Source organism: Coenobita brevimanus, chromosome 17, assembly GCF_032717465.1.
Source record: "Coenobita brevimanus isolate Jiangsu-jjx chromosome 17, ASM3271746v2, whole genome shotgun sequence".
NCBI classification, from domain to species: domain Eukaryota; kingdom Metazoa; phylum Arthropoda; class Malacostraca; order Decapoda; family Coenobitidae; genus Coenobita; species Coenobita brevimanus.
The window spans coordinates 3,689,509-3,710,457 of NC_136970.1; the positions used below are offsets into that span (position 1 = coordinate 3,689,509).

General features: G+C 40.5%; 1 protein-coding gene across 1 annotated transcript; it reads right to left on the reverse strand.

Annotated features, from left to right (window-relative positions):
• Positions 1–2,798: 2,798 nt before the first annotated feature.
• Positions 2,799–19,363, reverse strand: LOC145391186 (di-N-acetylchitobiase-like). The gene is made up of 7 exons (XM_080265867.1): positions 19,054–19,363; positions 17,385–17,529; positions 12,328–12,536; positions 10,643–10,785; positions 7,777–7,906; positions 7,130–7,294; positions 2,799–3,432 (listed from the first exon to the last, which is right to left on the reverse strand). Exons 1-7 carry the CDS (start codon positions 19,264–19,266, stop codon positions 3,247–3,249), a joined length of 1,191 nt encoding a protein of 396 aa, XP_080121993.1. The 5' UTR covers positions 19,267–19,363; the 3' UTR covers positions 2,799–3,246.
• Positions 19,364–20,949: the final 1,586 nt, after the last annotated feature.

The window sequence follows — 20,949 nt, forward strand, 5'->3', positions numbered from 1 at the left end:
TTCTTCCATTTGATTAATTCACCTCTACAACAAGTGTAACATGCGTCCTTTACCATTACCACCACTATTTTTAACCATTTTGCATAATTTTAACAGTTTGGTAAGTCTGACAAAAATGACATCCTGTCCAATATGAAAGTTAAGATTTGAAATTCCCTCTTCTGTCTTTCATTCCTTCATTCTTTCCTTTTCCTTCTGCCTATGGGTGACTCTACACTGAGTGACAAGCCAAATGGTTTCCTGTACACCAGGAAACTATTTACTATGCTGGGTGGTAACCATATAACCAAATTTTGGCACCTGGTGGTTTAGTGAGTAATTATTGTGCTCCAATCGGACTGAGCCAGTGAAGGTTTATATCCAAGGGATGGTTGGGGCTTACTGCTCACGTAATGCCACTCAGGGATGAGTGAGGTTGGTCACTCTCAAATTAAATGTCAGGACCAACTGCCTAGCCCTGGGTTCCTACGCTCCTCACGGGGCAACGTAGGATTGGACGATTTGAAATATCATAGAATTAACTGTGCCCATGAGACTAGAAATTTCATGCAATCCAAAAAGATGCAGAATCAGTTTAAACAATATTTATGAGTTTAGTAGCACAACAAAACACACACTCGTCTGTAGTATACCAATAATCACAACCATACAGGCATTTATTACGATTATGTTTCCCAGGTGAAAAAATGTTCTGTAGCTCGATGTCACAGCCTTATAACTTTATTTCTTGATCGATTTGTCTCTGGACCTGATAATGTAGGACATTTCTCAGATTTTTTATTCAACTTTTAAAGAGTAAAAATCTGGATATGCGAGAACACCAAAAGATGGATGCGAAACTGCCAGATGCCAAACCCATCCCAACAAAGGCAAGTATTATCTAAATGGTATAGGGCAAGTTTGATTCAAACATACCTTGAGGCTTGTTTGTTCTGTGCTTCGTTTCACAAATTACAAATACAGTACAGTACAGGCACAAACAAAAACTGTACTGTACTTAGGCATGACAAATTTCAGACTGTGTCACACATTTGCCTGCAATTGTAACCCTTCTACTTAAGGTGATCCACAATATAAACTTATTTCACACAACTGATACTACAAATTTGAGAGGACTGACAAATTGGCTTGACTGGCAGCACTGGAACTTATCTTCTCTGTAATTTATTGTAAAAAAAAAAAAAAAAAAAAAAGGGGGGGGGGGGAGGGGGCAACTCACAATGAAGATTTACCTTAAACTACTAATCACAACCTCATGATTCCCGTACCGGTATTTCCTGCAGCAACTATCATCACTATTTAACCCCTTGAATCTGGTGATGAATTTTGTAGGTTTATAGTACTCTTATAACCTCCAGAAGATTTTATTAAATTTAGGAGAAATTTTCCAAACTGGATTGGATAGATACAGCCTACCCTGACCCCCTCACTATGATTAAAATAGCCTGCAGGTAACCTCAATAAACTACTAAAATATTTTGCAGGCTTCAATGAATAAATGATTAACTTTTAGCATACCCAATACAGGTTTTGCGTCACTAACCGGAAATTTCAGTTGGAAAATTTGTCACAATACAAATAAAGCTCCATCAGATAAAAATCATATCAAAGTATGAGAATTCAAGTCGAAGGCATAAATGTCATCACCGGTAAATTAATGCCAAACTACCAAAATTATGTCTAACCTACAAAAAATCAGTAGAGAAAGAAAAAGAGAGAGAGAGAGATCCAGTACATCCATATACAGGATATAAATCAACAATATAAAAATCATGTCAAATACCAGGTCAAGGCTACACGTAAGGACTCAAAAATAAATGCATGATCAGGCAAAAGTGCAAACAATAATCATCCAGTCCCAATTTACCCCTTACCAGGTGCAGGAACCAAGGCAAAGACTACTTGGTCCAGAAAATTTAACCTTTCATTCTCAAGGCACTATCATCATGAATTCTCTTCCCACCTAAGGATATCATCTATCTATCTATCTATTGCCAGATGCCATAATCCCATAAGGGGTGGCCACATCCTACACATCCAGTGAAAAATGTGGATGAATAAAACCATCTGGAGAACAGCAACTCTTTTTTTTTTTTAAAATATCATCGTCTATAGGAATTAAAAATACCAGACAGGGTTCCATAAATCACCTTGACCAGCATCTTACCACTAGACTCTCTCTCTCTCTCACTAAAATATCTTGCAAAATATATATAAAAATCATTTAATAAAAATATCATCTTAAACTACCAAAAATATGTAGCAATGTCATAATACTGCATATAAAAGCTACCAAACTACTCAACTACACAAACTACATTAACAATTCATAAAAAATACAACAATTACAACAACATCAAATTTAACTCTATGCAATCAAGCACAACCAAACTACAGTACTAGATAATAATGTCAATAAAAATTAGGAGCATATCTAGGAAGGAGATGGGGGATAGCATGTGGGAGTGTGACATTAAGGTCAATAATATCAAATAAGGCCAGGTCATAACAAGTGAAGTCATGTCATATATAGTAAGGTAAGGCCATATTAAGTAAGGTTATGTCATACTAAGCAAGGTCAGGTGATATGAAGTAAGGTCAGGTCACAGTTATATTGGGTAATGTCATGTCAAATGGTAGGTCACACCACATCCAATAAGGTCAAGTCACATTATGTAAGGTCAGGTTATATCAAATAAGTTCAGGTTCTATCAAGTATGATTAAGTCTTGTTAAATAAGGTCCGGTCATGTAAAGTAAGGTCACGTCCATACCCAGTTAAGGTTACAACAGCTAAAACACAACATTACCTACCTACTCAATTTGGATTTATCTTTAATGTCTTCCACTGGTCCAAGTTCAATAAGCTGTTAAAGTGAACAATAAAGTGGGCTACTGTCAGATCTATTAAGGCTACCAGCACATTACACCAGGCCATCTCTATCCATCTAACTACTTTGGATTTACCTTGGTTTTCAATGGTCCAGGTGAAGGTGGTTGTTGGGGTCCGCAGCAGGTTGGTTTGTATTGCCCAGTTCATCAAGTACGATTTCTAGCAACATCTCTCACGTAAAGAGGATGCATGGAGGGACAACGTTACTTCATGTCATAAAGTCTGGTCACCTCATGTAAATTAAGTCACCTCAGTATAATATCAAGTCACAAAGTTCACTCTCTTACGTGAAGTCTGGTTCCAGTATATGGTCACTACTCAGTCGTGTAAAATACTATGTCAGATCAAGTCACATTAAGGCAGTAGACTCCACATAAGTTGGCGGGTGTGGGTGGCGTGTGGGTCATCATCAGTGTAGTCGAGGTAGTTGGCTGTCCACATGCCAACACCACGCAGCCCAGATGTCACTGCCAGCATGTACTTGTAGGTTAGACTGCTGGCATCATCATACCGAGTCTGGTGAATTTGCCCGTCACTCTCCTGATCAAAACAAAACAAAAATTAACTCCTTCAGCATGGTGAAGTACCAGTACATACATACATATGCATGTTTTGAATGGCAGTGTTCCATGCTTGTATGAGTAAGCCTTTTTTTTTTTTAATATAATGCCTACTTCCCACTCTGCATGGTCTCCTGCAACATTCTGGTCAAATCCTCTATCCATGAGGTCCCTTCTCAGGACATCATCCCAAGTTTTCCTTGGTCTGCCAGTATGGACTACCCCTTTCATGTTCATGTCTTCATAGAACTTCATTCAATCAACATATACTTTCCACACATCCAAACTGCCTCAGCCTATCCATGCATATCACCACTCTAATACAGTATTCAGGCATCTTCTTAAATCTCCTCACAGTGCTCTGTCCCACAGTATGCCACTGCACATCAGTTTCCCCTTTCTCATTTCATTGTGCTCAGATCTTTCAACATCTTCCTGTACTCTTCAAATTTCATGCAGCATCACAATTCTCATATAGAAAGCACAAAGTTTCCAATTTATACAAAAAGTTCATTCACTTGCAATAGGTGCAGCAGTAGTCTAGCTTCTCCAAACCACTTCTGACTCTCATGAATAGGCTAGCTACTACACAATTATATATCTATGCTAATGGCATCTACCAAGTGGCCTAACTCATCAACATACTCAAGAGCCACATTTACATAATCTTCTTCAGGCTTGACTGGACCACATATCTTCCTTACATTTGGCATACTCAGAATTTTATATACCCTTCAATCTTTATTTCCTATCATTACATGCTGAGTGAGTTCTTTGATCTCAATGTGGGACTGAAACAGGGGTGTGTGATGTCTCCATGGCTGTTTAATATATATATGGATGGGGTTGTAAAGGAGGTGCAAGGTAGGGCAGTGGATGTGGGGGTGGCCCTAATGAATGAGGCTGAGATTTGGAAGCTTCCGGTGTTGCTGTTTGCTGATGATACAGTATTGTTGAGTGAAGATGAATGGGAGTTGCAAGGTTTGGTGAATGAATTTGGGACAGTGTGTAGGAGGAGGAAGCTGAAAGTTAATGTAAACAAAAGTAAAGTTATGGTGTTTGAGAGGAATGAAGTCACAGAGTGTGCAGTGAGATTGGATGGTGAGGATATGGAGAATGTGAGTGCATTCAAGTACTTGGGTAGTGTGATGAGTAAGGATGGAACTTTGGGGGATGAAGTACGTGAAAGGGTACAGCAGGGAAGAAAGGTTGTTGGTACACTGAAAGCAGTGATGAGAAATAGGGAGGTGAGTATGGAAGTTAAGAAGTCACTGCATGATGGTATTGTGATCCCTACCCTGACGTATGGAAGCGAGGCGTAGACCTTGCAAGAGGGGAACAAGTCAAGAGTGAGAGCAGTGGAAATGAGTTACTTCAGAGGAGCATGTGGAGTGACGTGGAGGGACAGGTTGACGAATGAAGAAGTGAAGGAACGTTGTGGGGTAGATGTGGATGTGGTTGAAAAGATTAGGAGAAATACACTGAGGTGGTTTGGACATGTGGAGAGAATGGAGAATGAAAGACTGACTAAGAGGGTGTATGTAGGTGAGGTGGAGGGAGGGAGAGGGAGAGGTAGACCGAGGATGAGGTGGAGGGATGGAGTTGAGAGGTATATGAGGGAGGGGGGGGTGAGTTGGGGGGAGGGGAGTCAAATGGTGGGTGACAGAGTGACTTGGAGGCGTTTTGTTTGCGGCCACCCTTTGCGGGATTAGGGCGTCGGGCTATAGATAGATAGATAGAGACATGCACCAATCCTCCATGAACACCACACAGGATGGAGTTATGACCAACCCCTTTTCTGCACTGGTATAGCATATGGGCACCAACCTCTCTCCACCAATGAGCCTCTGTTCACCTTACTACTTTCCCTTGTGTTTACTCTTAAACCACAAAACTGCACATTCTCCCTGCACTTTTTACGTTTTCCATAGCACCCTCCTCGCTATCAGCAATCAACACCAAATCTGCATACAACTCCCATTGCAACCCAGACCTGAAATCCCACAACAGTACTTCAAGCATCACAATACACAGAAGACTCACTACAAACCCAAGTGTAAATGCACCTTTACTCTCTGCTCTGAACTCCACTCACTCTCACACATGTTCTTGACTTACCATACATACTCATTACCATACACAGCAGCCAGTTTTTCAATCTTAACTTTCTCAATACTCACTGTACAACCTAAACACTGTATTAACTGCCTTCTCCAAATCGACAAAAACAGCAGAGTTCTTCCACTTTTCCCAGAACTTTTGATAATCACCTGAATATAATCTTCTTTTACCACTATCCAGCATAAATCCAACTTGTGAGTTATTTCATCAATTTTCAGTCTTATCATACCTTTCAGGATTCTCTCCTTCATTACCAGGTCCAAAAGTTTTATGCCTCTATTATTTCCTCCTTCCGGGGCATTTTATGTGTACGGCGTGCCGGGGTGAGCAGGTGGAGATCATCCGACGTGAAAGGATTGAATTTGCTGGTGAATCTCTTGAGTGTGTGGAAGAGTTTTGTTATTTGGGAGACATGTTGTGTGCTGGAGGTGGGGCTGGAGCTAGCTCTGTGGCTAGGGTGATAAGTGGTTGGAAGAAGTTCAGGGAGCTCTTGCCTCTCCTGACATTGAGAGGGCTCTCCCTACGTGCTAAGGGGTCTTTGTATGCAGCATGTGTTAGGAGTGTAATGCTGTATGGCAGTAAGACCTGGGCAGTGAAGGAGGAAGACATTCGCCAGCTCAGACGTACAGAAATGACAATGATTAGGTGGATGTGCAGTGCGTCCCTGCGTCCAAGGCCTGGAGGGGCTGGGTTTACAATGGAAGAGTTGAGAGGTAGGATGGGACTGGAGTGTATTGGTGTTGTGATGAGGAGAGGTAGATTGAGGTGGTTTGGACATGTGGAGAGGATGGGGGATGATAATTGGGTGAGGAAGGTGAGAAGTGTTAATATTGGGGGTGGGGTTATGAGGGGTAGACCGAGAAAGACATGGGACGAGGTCATTAAGTGTGACCTTAGGGTTAAGGGACTGAACAGGGAGGCTGCAATGGATCGTGCAGCGTGGAGAGCCGCCATTAGGTGACCAAGGCCGACACATGCAAGCATGTTGGAGCCTTTAAAAACGAAACGAAACGAAACATCCTTCCCCTTATACACATTTACAGAACTGGACCTTTATTTATTTATTTATTTATTTTTACATGATGTTCAAAGGGCAAATTTTGGAATGACTAATTAACCTTTGCAGCCAATGGGTTAAATGTCACCTCTTGCATGGGCTCTGCTATTCATCCATTCTACCCCTTATCCAGTATTTACTTCTCCATCAGGAGCACAGGATCTAGGGCTGGGTATTCAAACACTTGATACAAGGGTGACCAGTCATTCACCCAACTGTTATTACTCGAGCAAAAAATAACTTTATGGACCATATCTGGTTGAAGCACCTTAACCCACTAGACCATCATGATTCTACTTTGTTACACAGTTACCACCCAAAGTAGTAAATGGTTTCCCAGTCAACACAAAACTGTTAGGCTCATTATTCATGCTGCCTCAAAGTAAGCAGTAAATCGAGTGAATGGATAGTCTATGTCCTCCTCTAACAATAGATTTCACACTACTTTTCTTACAATTTGCATACTAAAATTTTCTGTCACTCCTACTCCATACCTTACCTTATAATTATAAAATGGGGTGAGAGAGTCTTGGTCCCACTGGTAAGTGGCATTGTGAGTGTGTCTGTTAGCAGTCATCCAACTAAATGCGAACTGCTTCCCAGCAGCATCACTGCAGTTCACCCCACGAAACGGTACCTCCCTGATATGGCAAGTTACATTGTCCTGTAGGGAATAGGTAAGGTGGTGTTATTTGTTTTCTGGTATCTAATACAAGGGGGATAAATAATGAAATACAGCATCATTACTAACACAAGCCTGAATATACACACGTGGTGAGGCGATTCAGTGCAAGGATACCTTTCAAACTGAAGATATTACATATACCCTTCATACACTTCTTCTCTTCCATGATGCTCTCCTTAAACAAAAAGACATGACCTTACAGAAGCAAGTATTGGAAAGAGATGCCTTCACGTGCTGGAGCCAATATATCTGGGCAGCTTTGCTGCAGTTATAAAGAAATCCATTAGCTTCTTCCCTATCCCCCAAAAGGAGGATGGTGGACAAAAGAAAAGCTAATTCAGCCTGCAGTCCACCAGGTTCATGCTCATATGATACTGAGGCAACAACAGCAACAGAAAGGGATATCATAACTGTCCAACAACCAACCAGCACAATAAGAATGGGCTATTCTCATGTCTCACCTTGTCCAGGGCAATGCAGGGGTAGTTGTAGCCATACCAAGGGACTCCAAGCACCATCTTGGTTACAGGGATACCCAAATTAATGTATGTCTGTAGCCCATGTGCTGTCATGTAGATCCCAGAGTTTGGCCTGGTAAGGAGGAATCATCATCAGGATCCTCCTGATTCTCATGTCCACTTAAATACATGGCAGAGTAGAATCCAGAAATACGGAAGGCAGTGCTACCTTCATACAACTCTACATAACATAGCATGGCAAACTGTTTCCAGTGACCCAAGACTCCATTTACTACCTTGAGTGGTTGCATACAAGCAAATAACACCTAACTGGTAATGGCACTCCCACTTACATGGGGTTTACATCCAATGGGTGGCTGCTTACTGCTCACATAATGCCATTCAGAGGTGGGTGAGGCTAATCACCCATACCTTAACAGTTGGGACTGAGTAGCTTAGCCCCAGGCCTGTGTGCTCCTATGAGTCAAAAGAGGGCCAGACAACAAAACAAACAGCTATGCAGATGACAAAGGTTATTGTGAGAGTGAGGTTTATATTGTGTGTTTTGGTGTGATGGGTGGCATTACAGGCAAAGGAGAGTGGAATGTTTGCAAAATGCATTTTGTATTGCTACCAAAACTGAGGGGGTACTCATGGTACAAGAGGTCAAAAAGTAGGTGACCAAAGAGCTAAAAGGTATGTGAATAAATTATTTTTCAAAACGTAACACCTGTACTGTATTTCTTTCACCTCTTCAATGTAGTGACATATTCCTAGTTAAACATCAATTATACACAGCTTAAGGCACCCCTAGTAGTGAAAAAGTTAATGATGGCTATACTATACCTAAAATCCATCCAGCTGATAATTCTATCCTTGTCACACTAATACCATGTTGCAGTCATGGCAAGAATACAGTAATCCCCAGTCTATCTGATGCTCCATTACCCAACATACATTATCATCCAACAAAGCAAAAACATCTGACTGAATTTAAGCAACATCTGTTTATTGTTGCATTAACTGACAGTGAATAAGAAAAGTGAATTTTTCAAACCACTCATTGCTCCCCACAACACCCCACTGTCACTGATGATGCCTGCCTAAACAAAGGCCACTGCCCACTCCACCTCAGTCACAGTGAGTAAGCAATCTGGCGTTGGAACACAGTAAGCTCGTCAATGAGTTTGTGGCCTCGTTGCCATACCAGAACTTTAGCATTGGGTTTTGTTGTTGTTTACCTTTTGTGCTGTAAGCATGCTTGTAGCTCCTTCTGTGGAAAATATTATATACAAAGCATACATGAATACTGTATGCATGCAGTTGGTGCCAGTTTTTCTCCTCTGCATTAGGTAACTTGCAAAGCTAGTCACCTGCTCTCAGTTCCACTTAAGCTTTCTATGCATCTCAATCACTTTTAATAAATAAAAAAATATTTAGTGCCTATAGTCCTTTCTGTTGACAATAATATAATGTTTATATAAATATGCACACAGTTAGTGCCAGTCTGTGTATGGCATGTAGGAGGACTACTGGGCCTTGGGAACAGGCTGTGAAGCCTATGCCCAGAGTTGGACCAAAAAAAAAAAAAAAAAAAAAAAAAAAAAAAAAGTTAGTGCCAGTCTGTCTCCTTTGTGTTGTGTAACTTGCATATCTAGTCACCTGCTTTCAGCTCTGCTCATTGCCATCTACCATCTTACTCTCCTTTTAATATCCAGTATTGTATAACAATATTCTTAGTGCCTGCAACTGAACATGCATTCAGTGCAAATGAGACAGTCCTCTGGTGGAACATGTATAGAGGAACTGCATATTTAATCATTAAAATCATGTTAGCCTAACACTGGTCGTGTAAGAATTATATAAAGAATATATAAAGGAGGCCATCAGAAAATCCGTATCGACAGGTTCTGCATACTGACAAGGCGACTTATATGGGGTTTTACAGGGGTTATACCCCCCTGTAGAGGGGGAACTACTGTATACAATATTAAATAAATGTTTCATTTAATTTGTCTATCTATCTATCTATTGCCAGACGCCATAATCCCATAAGGGGTGGCCGTTCGTCTTTGAGTTAGTAGTGTTACGGGGAGGGGCACTAACCCTCTGCCAACCCACTTGCTGGCATGCAGGGAACATGTTATTTGGTTACCACCCAGTGTTGTAAATTATTTCCTGGCTTACAGGAAACCATTAGGCTTGTCACTCAATGTAAAGCCACCTGAAATGGAAAGAGGAGTGATAAAATGTGACGGGAATGATGGGAGAAATAGGAAGAGAAGAGGACAAACACTGAAAAAGAGTGATAATGGTGAAGGCAGAAGTAAGCAGCACAACATCAAGTGAGTGAATGATAGTGAGAAATAGGAAGGAAGGGGACGCAAAAAAAAGAGTGATAAAGGTGAAGGAAGAAGTAGGCAGCACCACATCAAATGAGTGGATGATGGTCGCCACCACCTACCACTAATTTAATTTGTCCAGCTACAAAATCCCTCCTAGCCTGAGTAATATTGTCTGGTAGTAGCAAGTCTGCAATAAACAAAATGTCATCTTAACAAAGGAGTTAACAATACAGTACTCACAAACTCCCTCAGGCTCCAATGACACACTCTTTGCTAAATAAAAATCAACAGGCATCAGCTGAAACACAATACCTGTACTAGAGTTGTCCAAGCATGGGAGGGTTAATGGTACCACTATTAACACACTCATGCCCCAATAATCACTTAGCTGAATATATATAGATGTACAGATAAAAAGAAAAAAAAAAAAAAAAATTCTTGTTACCCAAAATAAATACCAGAAAAGAGGTGACCATAAGAGAATTAAAGGGGTTAAATTTTCTCACACAAAAAGTGATACCCACCGTGCCGTACAGGGGCCATGAAAGATCTGACTCTGCTCATCGTAGGCCATGATGAAAATGAGATCACAGGCAGCCGCAATTTTTGCATAGTCATAGAAACGGCCATCAATCCCTTTGGCTGACCAGGCCACATCAAACGACACCTGAGAGGGAAAAAGGGTACCATCAAGGTCAATGTTCACCTCTTATTCCACTGTGTTTACTACTTAGATTCCATATCCATCACTCTGCTCCTTGATGCATCATATCAAAAGGCATCTACAGGCTGGGAAACATACCATGCCTCACTCAGCATCACACATATTTGCTATCACAGGAAAATGACAAGTAGAAGAAATTAAGTAGCTATTGGTGAACTTTTGTCACCATTTGTAGCTACAGTCACATTCCATAATTCCCTCACACTTCCTTGGTGGTGTCATAGGAAAATCTGACCCCCAGGAAATTTTTCTATAAAGATATTGAACCTGGGTAACTTTTTTATACAGATTACTGACTCCAATGATACTGTAACTTTTCTGTACAGATACCAAACCCATTTAACTTTTCTATATCTACAGTTTATTGACCCCAGGTAATTTTTCTATATATATGCTGAACCCAGGTAACTTTTCAATACAGATTATTAACCCCAGGTAATTTTTCTCTACACTGACCCCACAGGTAACTTTTCCATACAGATACTGAACCCAGGTAACGTTTCTATAGATTATTGACCCCAGGTAATTTTTCTACATATACAGATACTGAACCCAGGCAACTTCTCTATACAGATTATTGACACCAGCTAACTTTCTATTTAGATATAGGACCTGGGTAACTTTTATATATACATTCCTGACCCCAGGTAACTTTTCTATTGAGATTACAGACCCCAATGGCTCAATCGGTAGAGAGGTGGCCTGCAGTCTTAACAGACCCAGGTTCGAATCCCGGCCGGGGCAGGGAACAGTTTAAGGATTTGAATTTCATTGAATCAGGCTTTACTGATCTACCAGAAGACCCGCTGACATGTCGTAAAACTACCCCCGCTAATACCAATACACCAGTCCTGTATGAGACAACCCTAGCATGTATTCAATATGGACGGTGGGTGTTAGCGCCGAAGTGGTGACACGTAGAGGTGTTGGTATGTAGGAGGACTGCTGGGCCTTGAGAGCAGGCTGTGAAGCCTATGGCCAGAGTCAGACACATTAAAAAAAAAAAAAAAAAAAAAAAAAGGTAACTTTCCTACAATGGTTAGGTTAGTTTAGTGGAAGGGTCACATTTCTGTAATGGAAAAGTAACCCACAGATTACTTTTCCTTGGTGGTGAATATCTTATCTGACACTGGCTGTGACAATGGAAGGTGTTAATGATTCTTATCTGATAACATACAGGCAGTTCTCATTGTAAGTCCGGGTTGTGATTCAAATTATTACACCCTTTTCCATTTGATTACTGCTGTAAAATGAGGAACTGGTAGATCAGCTTTATAAGTGGTATGGATCTCAAGCAGGCAATCTTTCCTTAATGTACTGTGAACTTAATAGCATAAAAGAAAAAAAAAAAGAAAAAGAAAGAAAAAAGAAAAGAAAGATGATTCATAATTTATTAAATGACACTCAAAATAAGAGTATGACAAAGGATACTCTCTGCCCTTCATGGAGAAATGAGAAATACGGAAGGCATGACATCTAACTAACCTGAGAGTTGGGCAGGGTACTATGGAAGGCCTCTGCTGTTTCCTTTACCAGGCGCGTCAGGCTCCACTGCTCTGGGGTGTACGGGTCAATGGCACTCTCAAAATCCAGGTTGATGCCATCCAGAAACTTTAAGGTGACATCGCTGACCTGCAGTTTGATCCACTTTTGCCGGGCTGTTACATTCGTTAGCTCACTTTTTTCGAAGTTGCCTGTAACAAGGTTGAGCTGAGTTGGGATGGGTTTGTGCTTAGTAGACAGGTAGACAGGTAACCTGGAGGGAAGGAATGAAGGAAGGAAAGTGAAAAGAGTATGGTGGGATGGGTATGGCTGGGAGAATGTAAGTGGGCTAACACTGGATGAGGATATTATACATCATGTCAGGTATGGATAAGTCAAAATTAGACCATGCTATATTAGGTTAAATCACTAGCTAGTTCATCCATCATCCAATCCTATGTTGCCCCGTGAGGAGCATAGGAGCCCGGGGCTAGGCAAGTTGGTCCTGACATTTAAGATGAGAGTGACCAGCCTCACTCATCCCTGAGTGGCATTATGTGTGCAGTAAACCCCAACCACCCCTTGGATATAAACCTACACAGGCTCAATCCAATTGGAGCGCCATAATTACCCATAAAACCACCAGCCGCCAAAATTTGGTTATATGGTTACCACCCAGCATAGTAAATGGTTTCCTGGTGTACAGGAAACCATTTGGCTTGTCACTCAGTGCAGAGTTACCCACAGGCAGAAGGGGAGGAAAGAATGAAGGAAAGAAAGACAGAAGAGGGAGTGTAAAGTCACCCGTAGGCAGAAGGACGGGGAAAGAATGAAGGAAAGAAAGACAGAAGAGGATGGAAAGAAAGAAGTATAGTTAATAAATATTAAATTCCAAAATGTTTATGGCACTTCTCAACATCCATGCAACATGGCAGGGTACACTTATGGCTAAACAATGGCATTCACAATTCAACACATGGGAGAAAAAAAAAATCCTAACCCAAAATCCAATTGCTAGAAAGGGATGGGTTGGATCTATAATAAGAAAACTGAAGAGAAAAACAATACCACATATATGACATTTCAATGTACCCTCATATTACATTCTAAGAACACCATATAACCACCTCATCCTTCTAATTACCACCTCTTCAATCCAAGTTATAGTGGTCTGCATAGAGAATCATCAGAGTAATAAAGTCACTTTCACAACTAACTATGGACTCACCATTATCAATTCACAGATTGTCATCAGCCTATGTTTACGCATACTGTCTATCACCACTTACATATATTCTCTGAAAATCTAATCAATAAGACAAATACCAATACTGTTGTGTCAGATAAGAATACAGACAAACATTGTGCAAAACTAAGAAGCAAATGTAAAGTATGTTATCAATGTACATATGGTATGTACTCAAGGAGCCTATGTGTGCTTTGTGGCATTTGGCAAGCATCTGCTTCATATGGGCAGACAATTTAAATGTCAAGTATATATAAAAGGAGTGAAGAGTTCATGCTGGAGGCCAGGTTGGAGTGGTAAAGGATTTGTGACAAGAAAGGGGCTCAGAGAAGGTGTTTAACGGCCATCCTGGATGAACTCTAGGACAGGGTTTCTCACAACAGATAAATTTAGGCAGATATGCAGTGAAATCCAAGTACTGTACCATATAGATGACTACAGTACCTGTACTAATCATAAGCAACAAATACATACGAGATATAAATCTCATATTCACAGAGTATATATAGTACAGTCTCCTCTCACATAACGTACAGTCACCTCTCACATAACATGCGATCAGAGAGTGCGAAAACAGTCATAGCATGGCCTTTTTTTTTGTTTTAATCCAAGATACGCTCAAAACGCAATATTGACAAATATTATCTACCTATCTATCTATTGCCAGACGCCTCAATCCCGTTTGGGGTGGCCACAAACAAATCGCCTCCAAGTCGCCCTGTCCCCCGCCATTTCACTGCCCTGCTCCCAACTCACACCCCCCTCTCTCATATACCTCTCCACCCCATCCCTCCATCTCATCCTCGGCCTCCCCCTCCCTCTTCCCCCCTCCACCTCACTCACATACACTCTCTTCGTCAGTCTTTCACCGTCCATCCTCTCCACATGGCCAAACCACCTCAGTGTGTTCCTCATTACGCTTCCTATCATATCCACATCCACACCACAACGCTCCTTTATTTCCTCATTCGTCAGCCTGTCTCTCCACGTGACTCCACAGGCTCCTCTTAAATAACTCATTTCCACTGCTCTCACTCTTGATTTGTGTCCTTCCAACAATGTCCAAGCTTCACTTCCATACGTTAGAGTTGGTATGACAATACTGTCATGTAGTAACTTTTTCACTTCCATGCTCACTTCCCTGTTTCTTATCACTGCTTTCAAGGAACCAGCAACCTTTCTTCCCTGCTGTACCCTTTCAAGCACTTCACCCTCCAAACCTCCATCCTTACTCATCACACTACCCAAATACTTAAACGTACTCACATTTTCCAATTCCTCACCATCTAACCTCGCTGTACATTCACTAACTTCACCTCTCTCAAAGACCATCACTTTACTCTTCCCTACATTCACCTTTAGGTTCCGTTTCTTACACACTCTCTCAAACTCATCCACCAAGCCTTGCAGCTCCCCTTCGTCTTCACTCAACAACACAGTATCATCTGCAAACAACAGTACAGGGAGTTTCCAAACACTATCCTCTCTCACCAGGGCCACTCCAACATCCACTACCCTACCTTGTACCTCTTTTATTACCCCATCCATGTACAGATTGAACAACCATGGAGACATGACACATCTCTGTTTCAAACCAACTTTCAAAGAGAAAAATTATGCGGGTGGAAAAATTGCCCATTTCATAAAAGAACGTACTACGCTACTAGTGAAAATGCGGCCTGAGGCCAAAAATTATTGAATATTTAGTCATTACACGAGACAACTGGTCAAAACACGGTAAGAAACAGACAAAACGCAGGCAGATTTAGCCACAACAAGCGTTGCATCTGCCCGTGACATATCCCCTGATTCTCCCTGCCTCTTGGCAGTTTGCTCAGACCAAGCCTCAGGTTATGCCAATTTTGCTAGGTACTAAAATGCATGTATGAGATTTGGTACTTATGCTGGTGCTAAGTATATCTGGTATGACTTAGAAAAAAAAAGTGCCAACCAATTTTCTGTTAATGATCTGTGATGAGCATAATATAATAGAAATAAGCTGTTTAACACTACTGTATTTAAGAAGTGGCACCAGCGTCCATACAGGACATGTCTTTATGAAACTTCAGTACATAGTAGACCTACACAGTGCATACGACACACTCAGTCACGAGTCTACTCTGAGCCCAGAAGATAGTGCTTGGATTTACTTTAAAATGGGCAAGCCACAATATTTGCAGAAATTGAGAAAGGCGTGGCTAAAAGACGAAAAGTACAAAAACTGGCTTCTCAAGGTCCCTGGAGATGACAGAAATGAATTTTGTAAAATTTGCAAGTGTACTTTGCAAAACTGTGTGACCATGAGAAACACAAAAACACAACATAAGAAAGCTGCAGAGCCTTTTAGTAGAGTGCGACACAGTTCTCCCATTTAAGAAACCTGGTGAAGCAAAAAAACTGGAAGGAACTCTGGCCATGTTTGACCTATTGATTAATATTGCCTATTTCGTCAATACTGTGCAGAAAAACTGCTATAACTTGATCTTAAAAATATGGGGGGGGGGGAGTAATATTAGTGACTTTTGACAGAATGGTTAGCGACATTTTAGCGACTTTTAGGCATGAGCATAGCGACATTTGAAAATGTGAGTTGGCAACCCTGAATCCTGTGCCACTCCAGTCCAGTCCAGTCAACCCTCTGCCCGCTTTCTGCCTCCACACATGCTGTGTGTTAACTTTGCTCTTTTTTTTTTTTTTTTTTTTTTTGGCCACCTGACCCAGCCTAACCGTGCCACCCTACCATGACTCAGCAAGATGGCGGAAGAGTTTGACCCAGGAATAGAAGCTTGATGTGATCAAGTGGAAGGAGAGGAAGAACGTAATTGTGCCATCGCCTAAAAGTCTCAAGTCAATGAGTCAGCTATTCATCTGACCCGGGGCTTGTTATGATGGAAAAGTACCTGGTCATGTACGGCAACTGACAGGAGAGGGAAGAAGTTCCAAATGACTCTATAAACACACACAAAGTCTTCAATTCAAGCTGAGGAATCCTCCAATGTTTGTGGGTACTGAAGTCATTTTTAGGTAGGTAAATGTCCTGGGAAAAATCCCGGAAAACTGACCCAAAATGTGATGTTTGGGCTGGCTTGGGTACCATGAAACCCTCTAATGTGTAAACATATGGCTGTATAACGCGGAATTTTCATAAAGCGAGACCTGCCAGGAACAATATTCGCACATTATGTGAGAGGTGACTGTATGACAGTGTATGCACCAAAGTAAAAGATAAACAGGCAATCTTCATTACTTCAAGGATACATTCCAGAATATCAACATATTTCCATACAACTGATGTCCTAAATTGGGAGAAACTTCCAAATCTGCTCATAAACAGCAATGAGAACATTGAGATTTTTTTTTTTTTCTTCTTTTTTTTACTTGCTGTGAACTTGACTCCTGCATTTGGTCTGATCTGCTGATCAGGTCAGGTGCAGGTAAGGGGATGGGTCCATTATGATGTGGTAGGGATAAACCAGCTCTGCTGTTGGGCCCTGCTGCAGATGTCACTGACTACATCGCACAGTTGACCCTCGTGTGGTGTGGAGCGGTGAGGATCTGTCCCTTCTCCCCTTGGAGCTAAGATGCCAATGAATGTGTTTCAGTGGATGAGTAAATTGGGAGTGTGTTGTCCTGTCTCAGCTACCTCCCTTTCCTTGGGGGAAGCACCCTAGGTATATAAACAGATAGACAGCTAACTTGACAAAAAATATCGAAAAGACTTAAAAAAAAAAGGAATCACTATAATTACAAGCCAAAAGTGACCAGCCAACAAATACATAATATCAGTGTGAGTCTATATCAGATCAGTGCTTACCTAACTTAACGACCCTGACACCATTTTTGTGAGCATGGCAGAGGAGATTTGAGTCGTAGAACCCAACAATAGCAATGGTTGTCAGCTTGGTCCAGTTGAACTTCATCCACACTGATGGCTCACACTTCAACACAAATGCAAAAACCTGGAGAGAACAGATACAATAAGTTAGTGTCTACAGTAAGTACTTTATCTATGTGAAGTCTGGAAAATATCATTAAATTTTCCAAACAAATGCTACTGTATATTAATAGAAACTGGAAAATCAGCTTTACATATAGCAATGCAACTTTAACAGGAACTTCTGTTAATTCCTCTGGATTTACTCAAAGAAAAATAAGGCAACACATACCACGGTATCTAGGATTTACTCTATTTAAAAAAAAAAAAAAAAAAAAAAAAAAAAAAAAAAATCTAAGATTTCCTGTACTAAACATAAAACAATAACATAATCATACATCTTCACAAAAAGGTGCTCTCCTAAGTACACTGATATTATCTGGCAGCAAGAACAACTGTAGCAGCAGCAGAGCAGTCCCAGTCTGTCTGGCCAAGCAGACCCATCAACCACAGCCATGATATTGCCCTTGCAGGGCTGCCCTATGCAGTAAACCAATGTTTCCTTGCTGCAGACATCGTCTCACCACAGCAAAGCATGCAAATGAGTGTCGAGATTTGGTTCCTGGAAGGATGCCACATTACTGTCTCTACATTCAGTTTCAAGAAGGATCCACATCACCCAGTTATTTGGTTATATGGTTACCACCCAGTGTTGTAAATGTTTCCTGGGTTGCAGCAAACCATTAGGACTGTCACTCAGAGAAGGGTCACCTTAAAGACAGCATTACATCAAGTGAGTGGATAGTGGGCACCCCTACCTACCACGTGGAATATTCATCACATCCTCAAGCTGGTGGGATTTATTTTCTTGCCATTCCAGCCCAACTTACTAAAGGATAGCATGATACAGAATATGCCTGATTATTAACTCCTTCAGGCTCATGATGTACTTTTGTATTTTAATCTAGCTATCTCCAGATGACTCTACTGAACTTGAAAAAGGCCTCTTGTTTTGATGGGGGTTAACAAAGGCTGCATTTATCTCTTTGAATCTGAAAAGCCTCTCAAGCTGGATAAAATCTTCCAAAAATAACAAGAATAAACACTACGACTCATCTTAAATGTCAGGACCAACTTGCCTAGCTCTGGGCTCCTACGCTCCTCATGGGGCAACATAGGATTGGATGATGGATGGATGGAAGAACAATAAGATGTCACTGTATTGAAACTAACACTCTATCAAATTAATATCCATTTTTCTTTTCCTTTGACCAATGAACAGATGATATGATGCAGCACAGGGAGGATTTAATAAAGTGATGGGGTTAATGAAAGCTACATCTAATTCCTACTATTTAAAAACTCTCCTAATTTGAGTACAGCTATCTTTAGGTACCAAAAATAAAATATAAAAGACATTACTGGACCGAAGAACTTTTCCTCCAATTCCAAGCCAACTTACTAATGGATATTATGCCATTACCGGATCTGGAAAAAGCACAAGACAAGGTGAGAAGGGAGGGATTATGGATGGTTTTACAGTGTGTGTGTGTGTGTGTGTGTGTGTGTGTGTGTGTGTGTGTGTGTGTGCGCACGCACCAATACTAACCTCTGCCTTTTGAGACTTCCGGATGAACTTCTGAACATGTGGCGCTGAAGCGTTCTTTTGCTGAGCTTCACCAAGTGACATACACAACAGTTCATCCTCACAGGGGCAAGCAGCACTTTCACGAATAGTGTTATGTTCAATTAAGTCATCACACCAGCCTCCGCCAATTATGAATAACAAAAGCAGAGCTGGTGTTAATTTGTGCAGTTCCATTTTATTCTTTATTCAATTTCTTGGACAACAGGGGGCTTAAAAAAAAACTAACTTCTGTGCTTGATGCAAAGGGAGGTGTTGATCATAATGTGCTAGATGTAAGCAGGCCTGAAAATGACACAAAAAAAATTAGCACATTCCTACAATTCCACAGCAAAATACATAAATCTAAATTATGTCAGAATGCAAATACTGTTGCTCAGAAAACAAAGAAATAATTAGCAAACTCTTGCACTTACACAGCAAATACTACAAACAAGTCTACATGTTTGTAAAGAGCCCTGAAAATAAAAGAGAAGTTACCTAACTCCTACACTCACACTGCAAATAGCATACAATTAAACTTAAACAGGCCAAAATTTAATGGCTTCTTACATTTACATTATAAATATAAAAAAACTAGTGATTCAGAAATACCGTAACTGAAATCTGCAAGTTCTTGTACAGTACTTACATATGATACACCTACAAACAAAAAGGCATTCTGAAAATAAGTAATGAAATGGCAAAGAATTACATCTCAACAAAAACTATTAACAGTAACAACAAGCCTTAAAAAAAAAATAAGTAAGTAGATATGAAAATAATTGGCATTTACATCTATCTCTGTGTTCTCCCTCTCCAATATCTACATTATACTTATGGAGTAATAAAATACTTAAATGCAATACAGCATGCACACAGTGTAAACAGGCCTGAATATGTCAAAGTTTGAGATACATTACATATTAACCCGCCCCATATCCATGACGTACGATGCGTGTTGCAACTTTTTTTCACGCCCAGTCCTCACGACGTACGAAGTACGTTTTGCTATTGCAAGGTCTGTCGTTTGCACATTTTTCAAATTTCGCATGTGATTTTTGATACGTATACACGGGACACCTTCCTCTACCACACCTTAGTGCATTACTGATACTGTGTGTGCTTGAGATAATACTAGGCTCAGTATAATAGTAAGGCCTGTAAATATGTGATAAGTTATACAAAGTGGAAACTGGTATAATGTTAGTGGAAAAGTATAATGAAAGTTGAAAAATAGAATGTAAGTTGAAACAACAGTCATTGTGAGTCAACTGTGCAAGAATTTGGCAATTTTCATGTGTTCATGAATGAAACAACGCTTATATCGACTATATTTTTGTGTGAAAACTAATATATTCTTGTACTACATGTAAATTTGTACCAAATTAACCCCTTATGGGCAGGCAACATATCAATTATACAACCGTGTGGGCGGCATATTTTCGGAAAAATAAAGTATCAAAGACTTAGCCTAAACATGCATAAATCGATGAAAATGGATGAAAAACGAACGCAAGAGGTGTTACATGCATGGTAATATTAACGCCTCTGCTGGATGTGGGAGGAGGGGGGAGGAGTGAGGGAGGAGAGCGGTCAGGCAGCTTATCACCAGGCATGCCTGTGGCAAGGCTAGCAAACTATTAACTCATTTGCTTTTTCTTCACCACTGAACGCTATATTTATCATTTATGCATTCTTTACACTATTCATTGTCTTCAAAATCTTATGTGTTTTCTATTTTACTTGAACACTTATGACAATAAAACTTATGTATGCATATACAGTACTATTATACTTGAACAATTATAACACTACAACTTATATATGTATATTCTATTTTACTCGTTTCAAGACTTGGCAGACTAGACAGCAGGACAA

What these genes read in the sequence shown, in the direction of transcription:
- LOC145391186 (XM_080265867.1), bottom strand. Translation starts at nt 19,266, where the DNA reads ATGGAACTGCACAAATTAACACCAGCTCTGCTTTTGTTATTCATAATT. An exon ending in GTACCCTGCCCAACTCTCAG is followed by an intron (nt 10,786 to 12,327) that starts GTTAGTTAGATG and finishes TTTCCCTCTCAG; the next exon opens with GTGTCGTTTGATGTGGCCTG. An exon ending in CATGGCCCCTGTACGGCACG is followed by an intron (nt 7,907 to 10,642) that starts GTGGGTATCACT and finishes CCTCCTTACCAG; the next exon opens with GCCAAACTCTGGGATCTACA.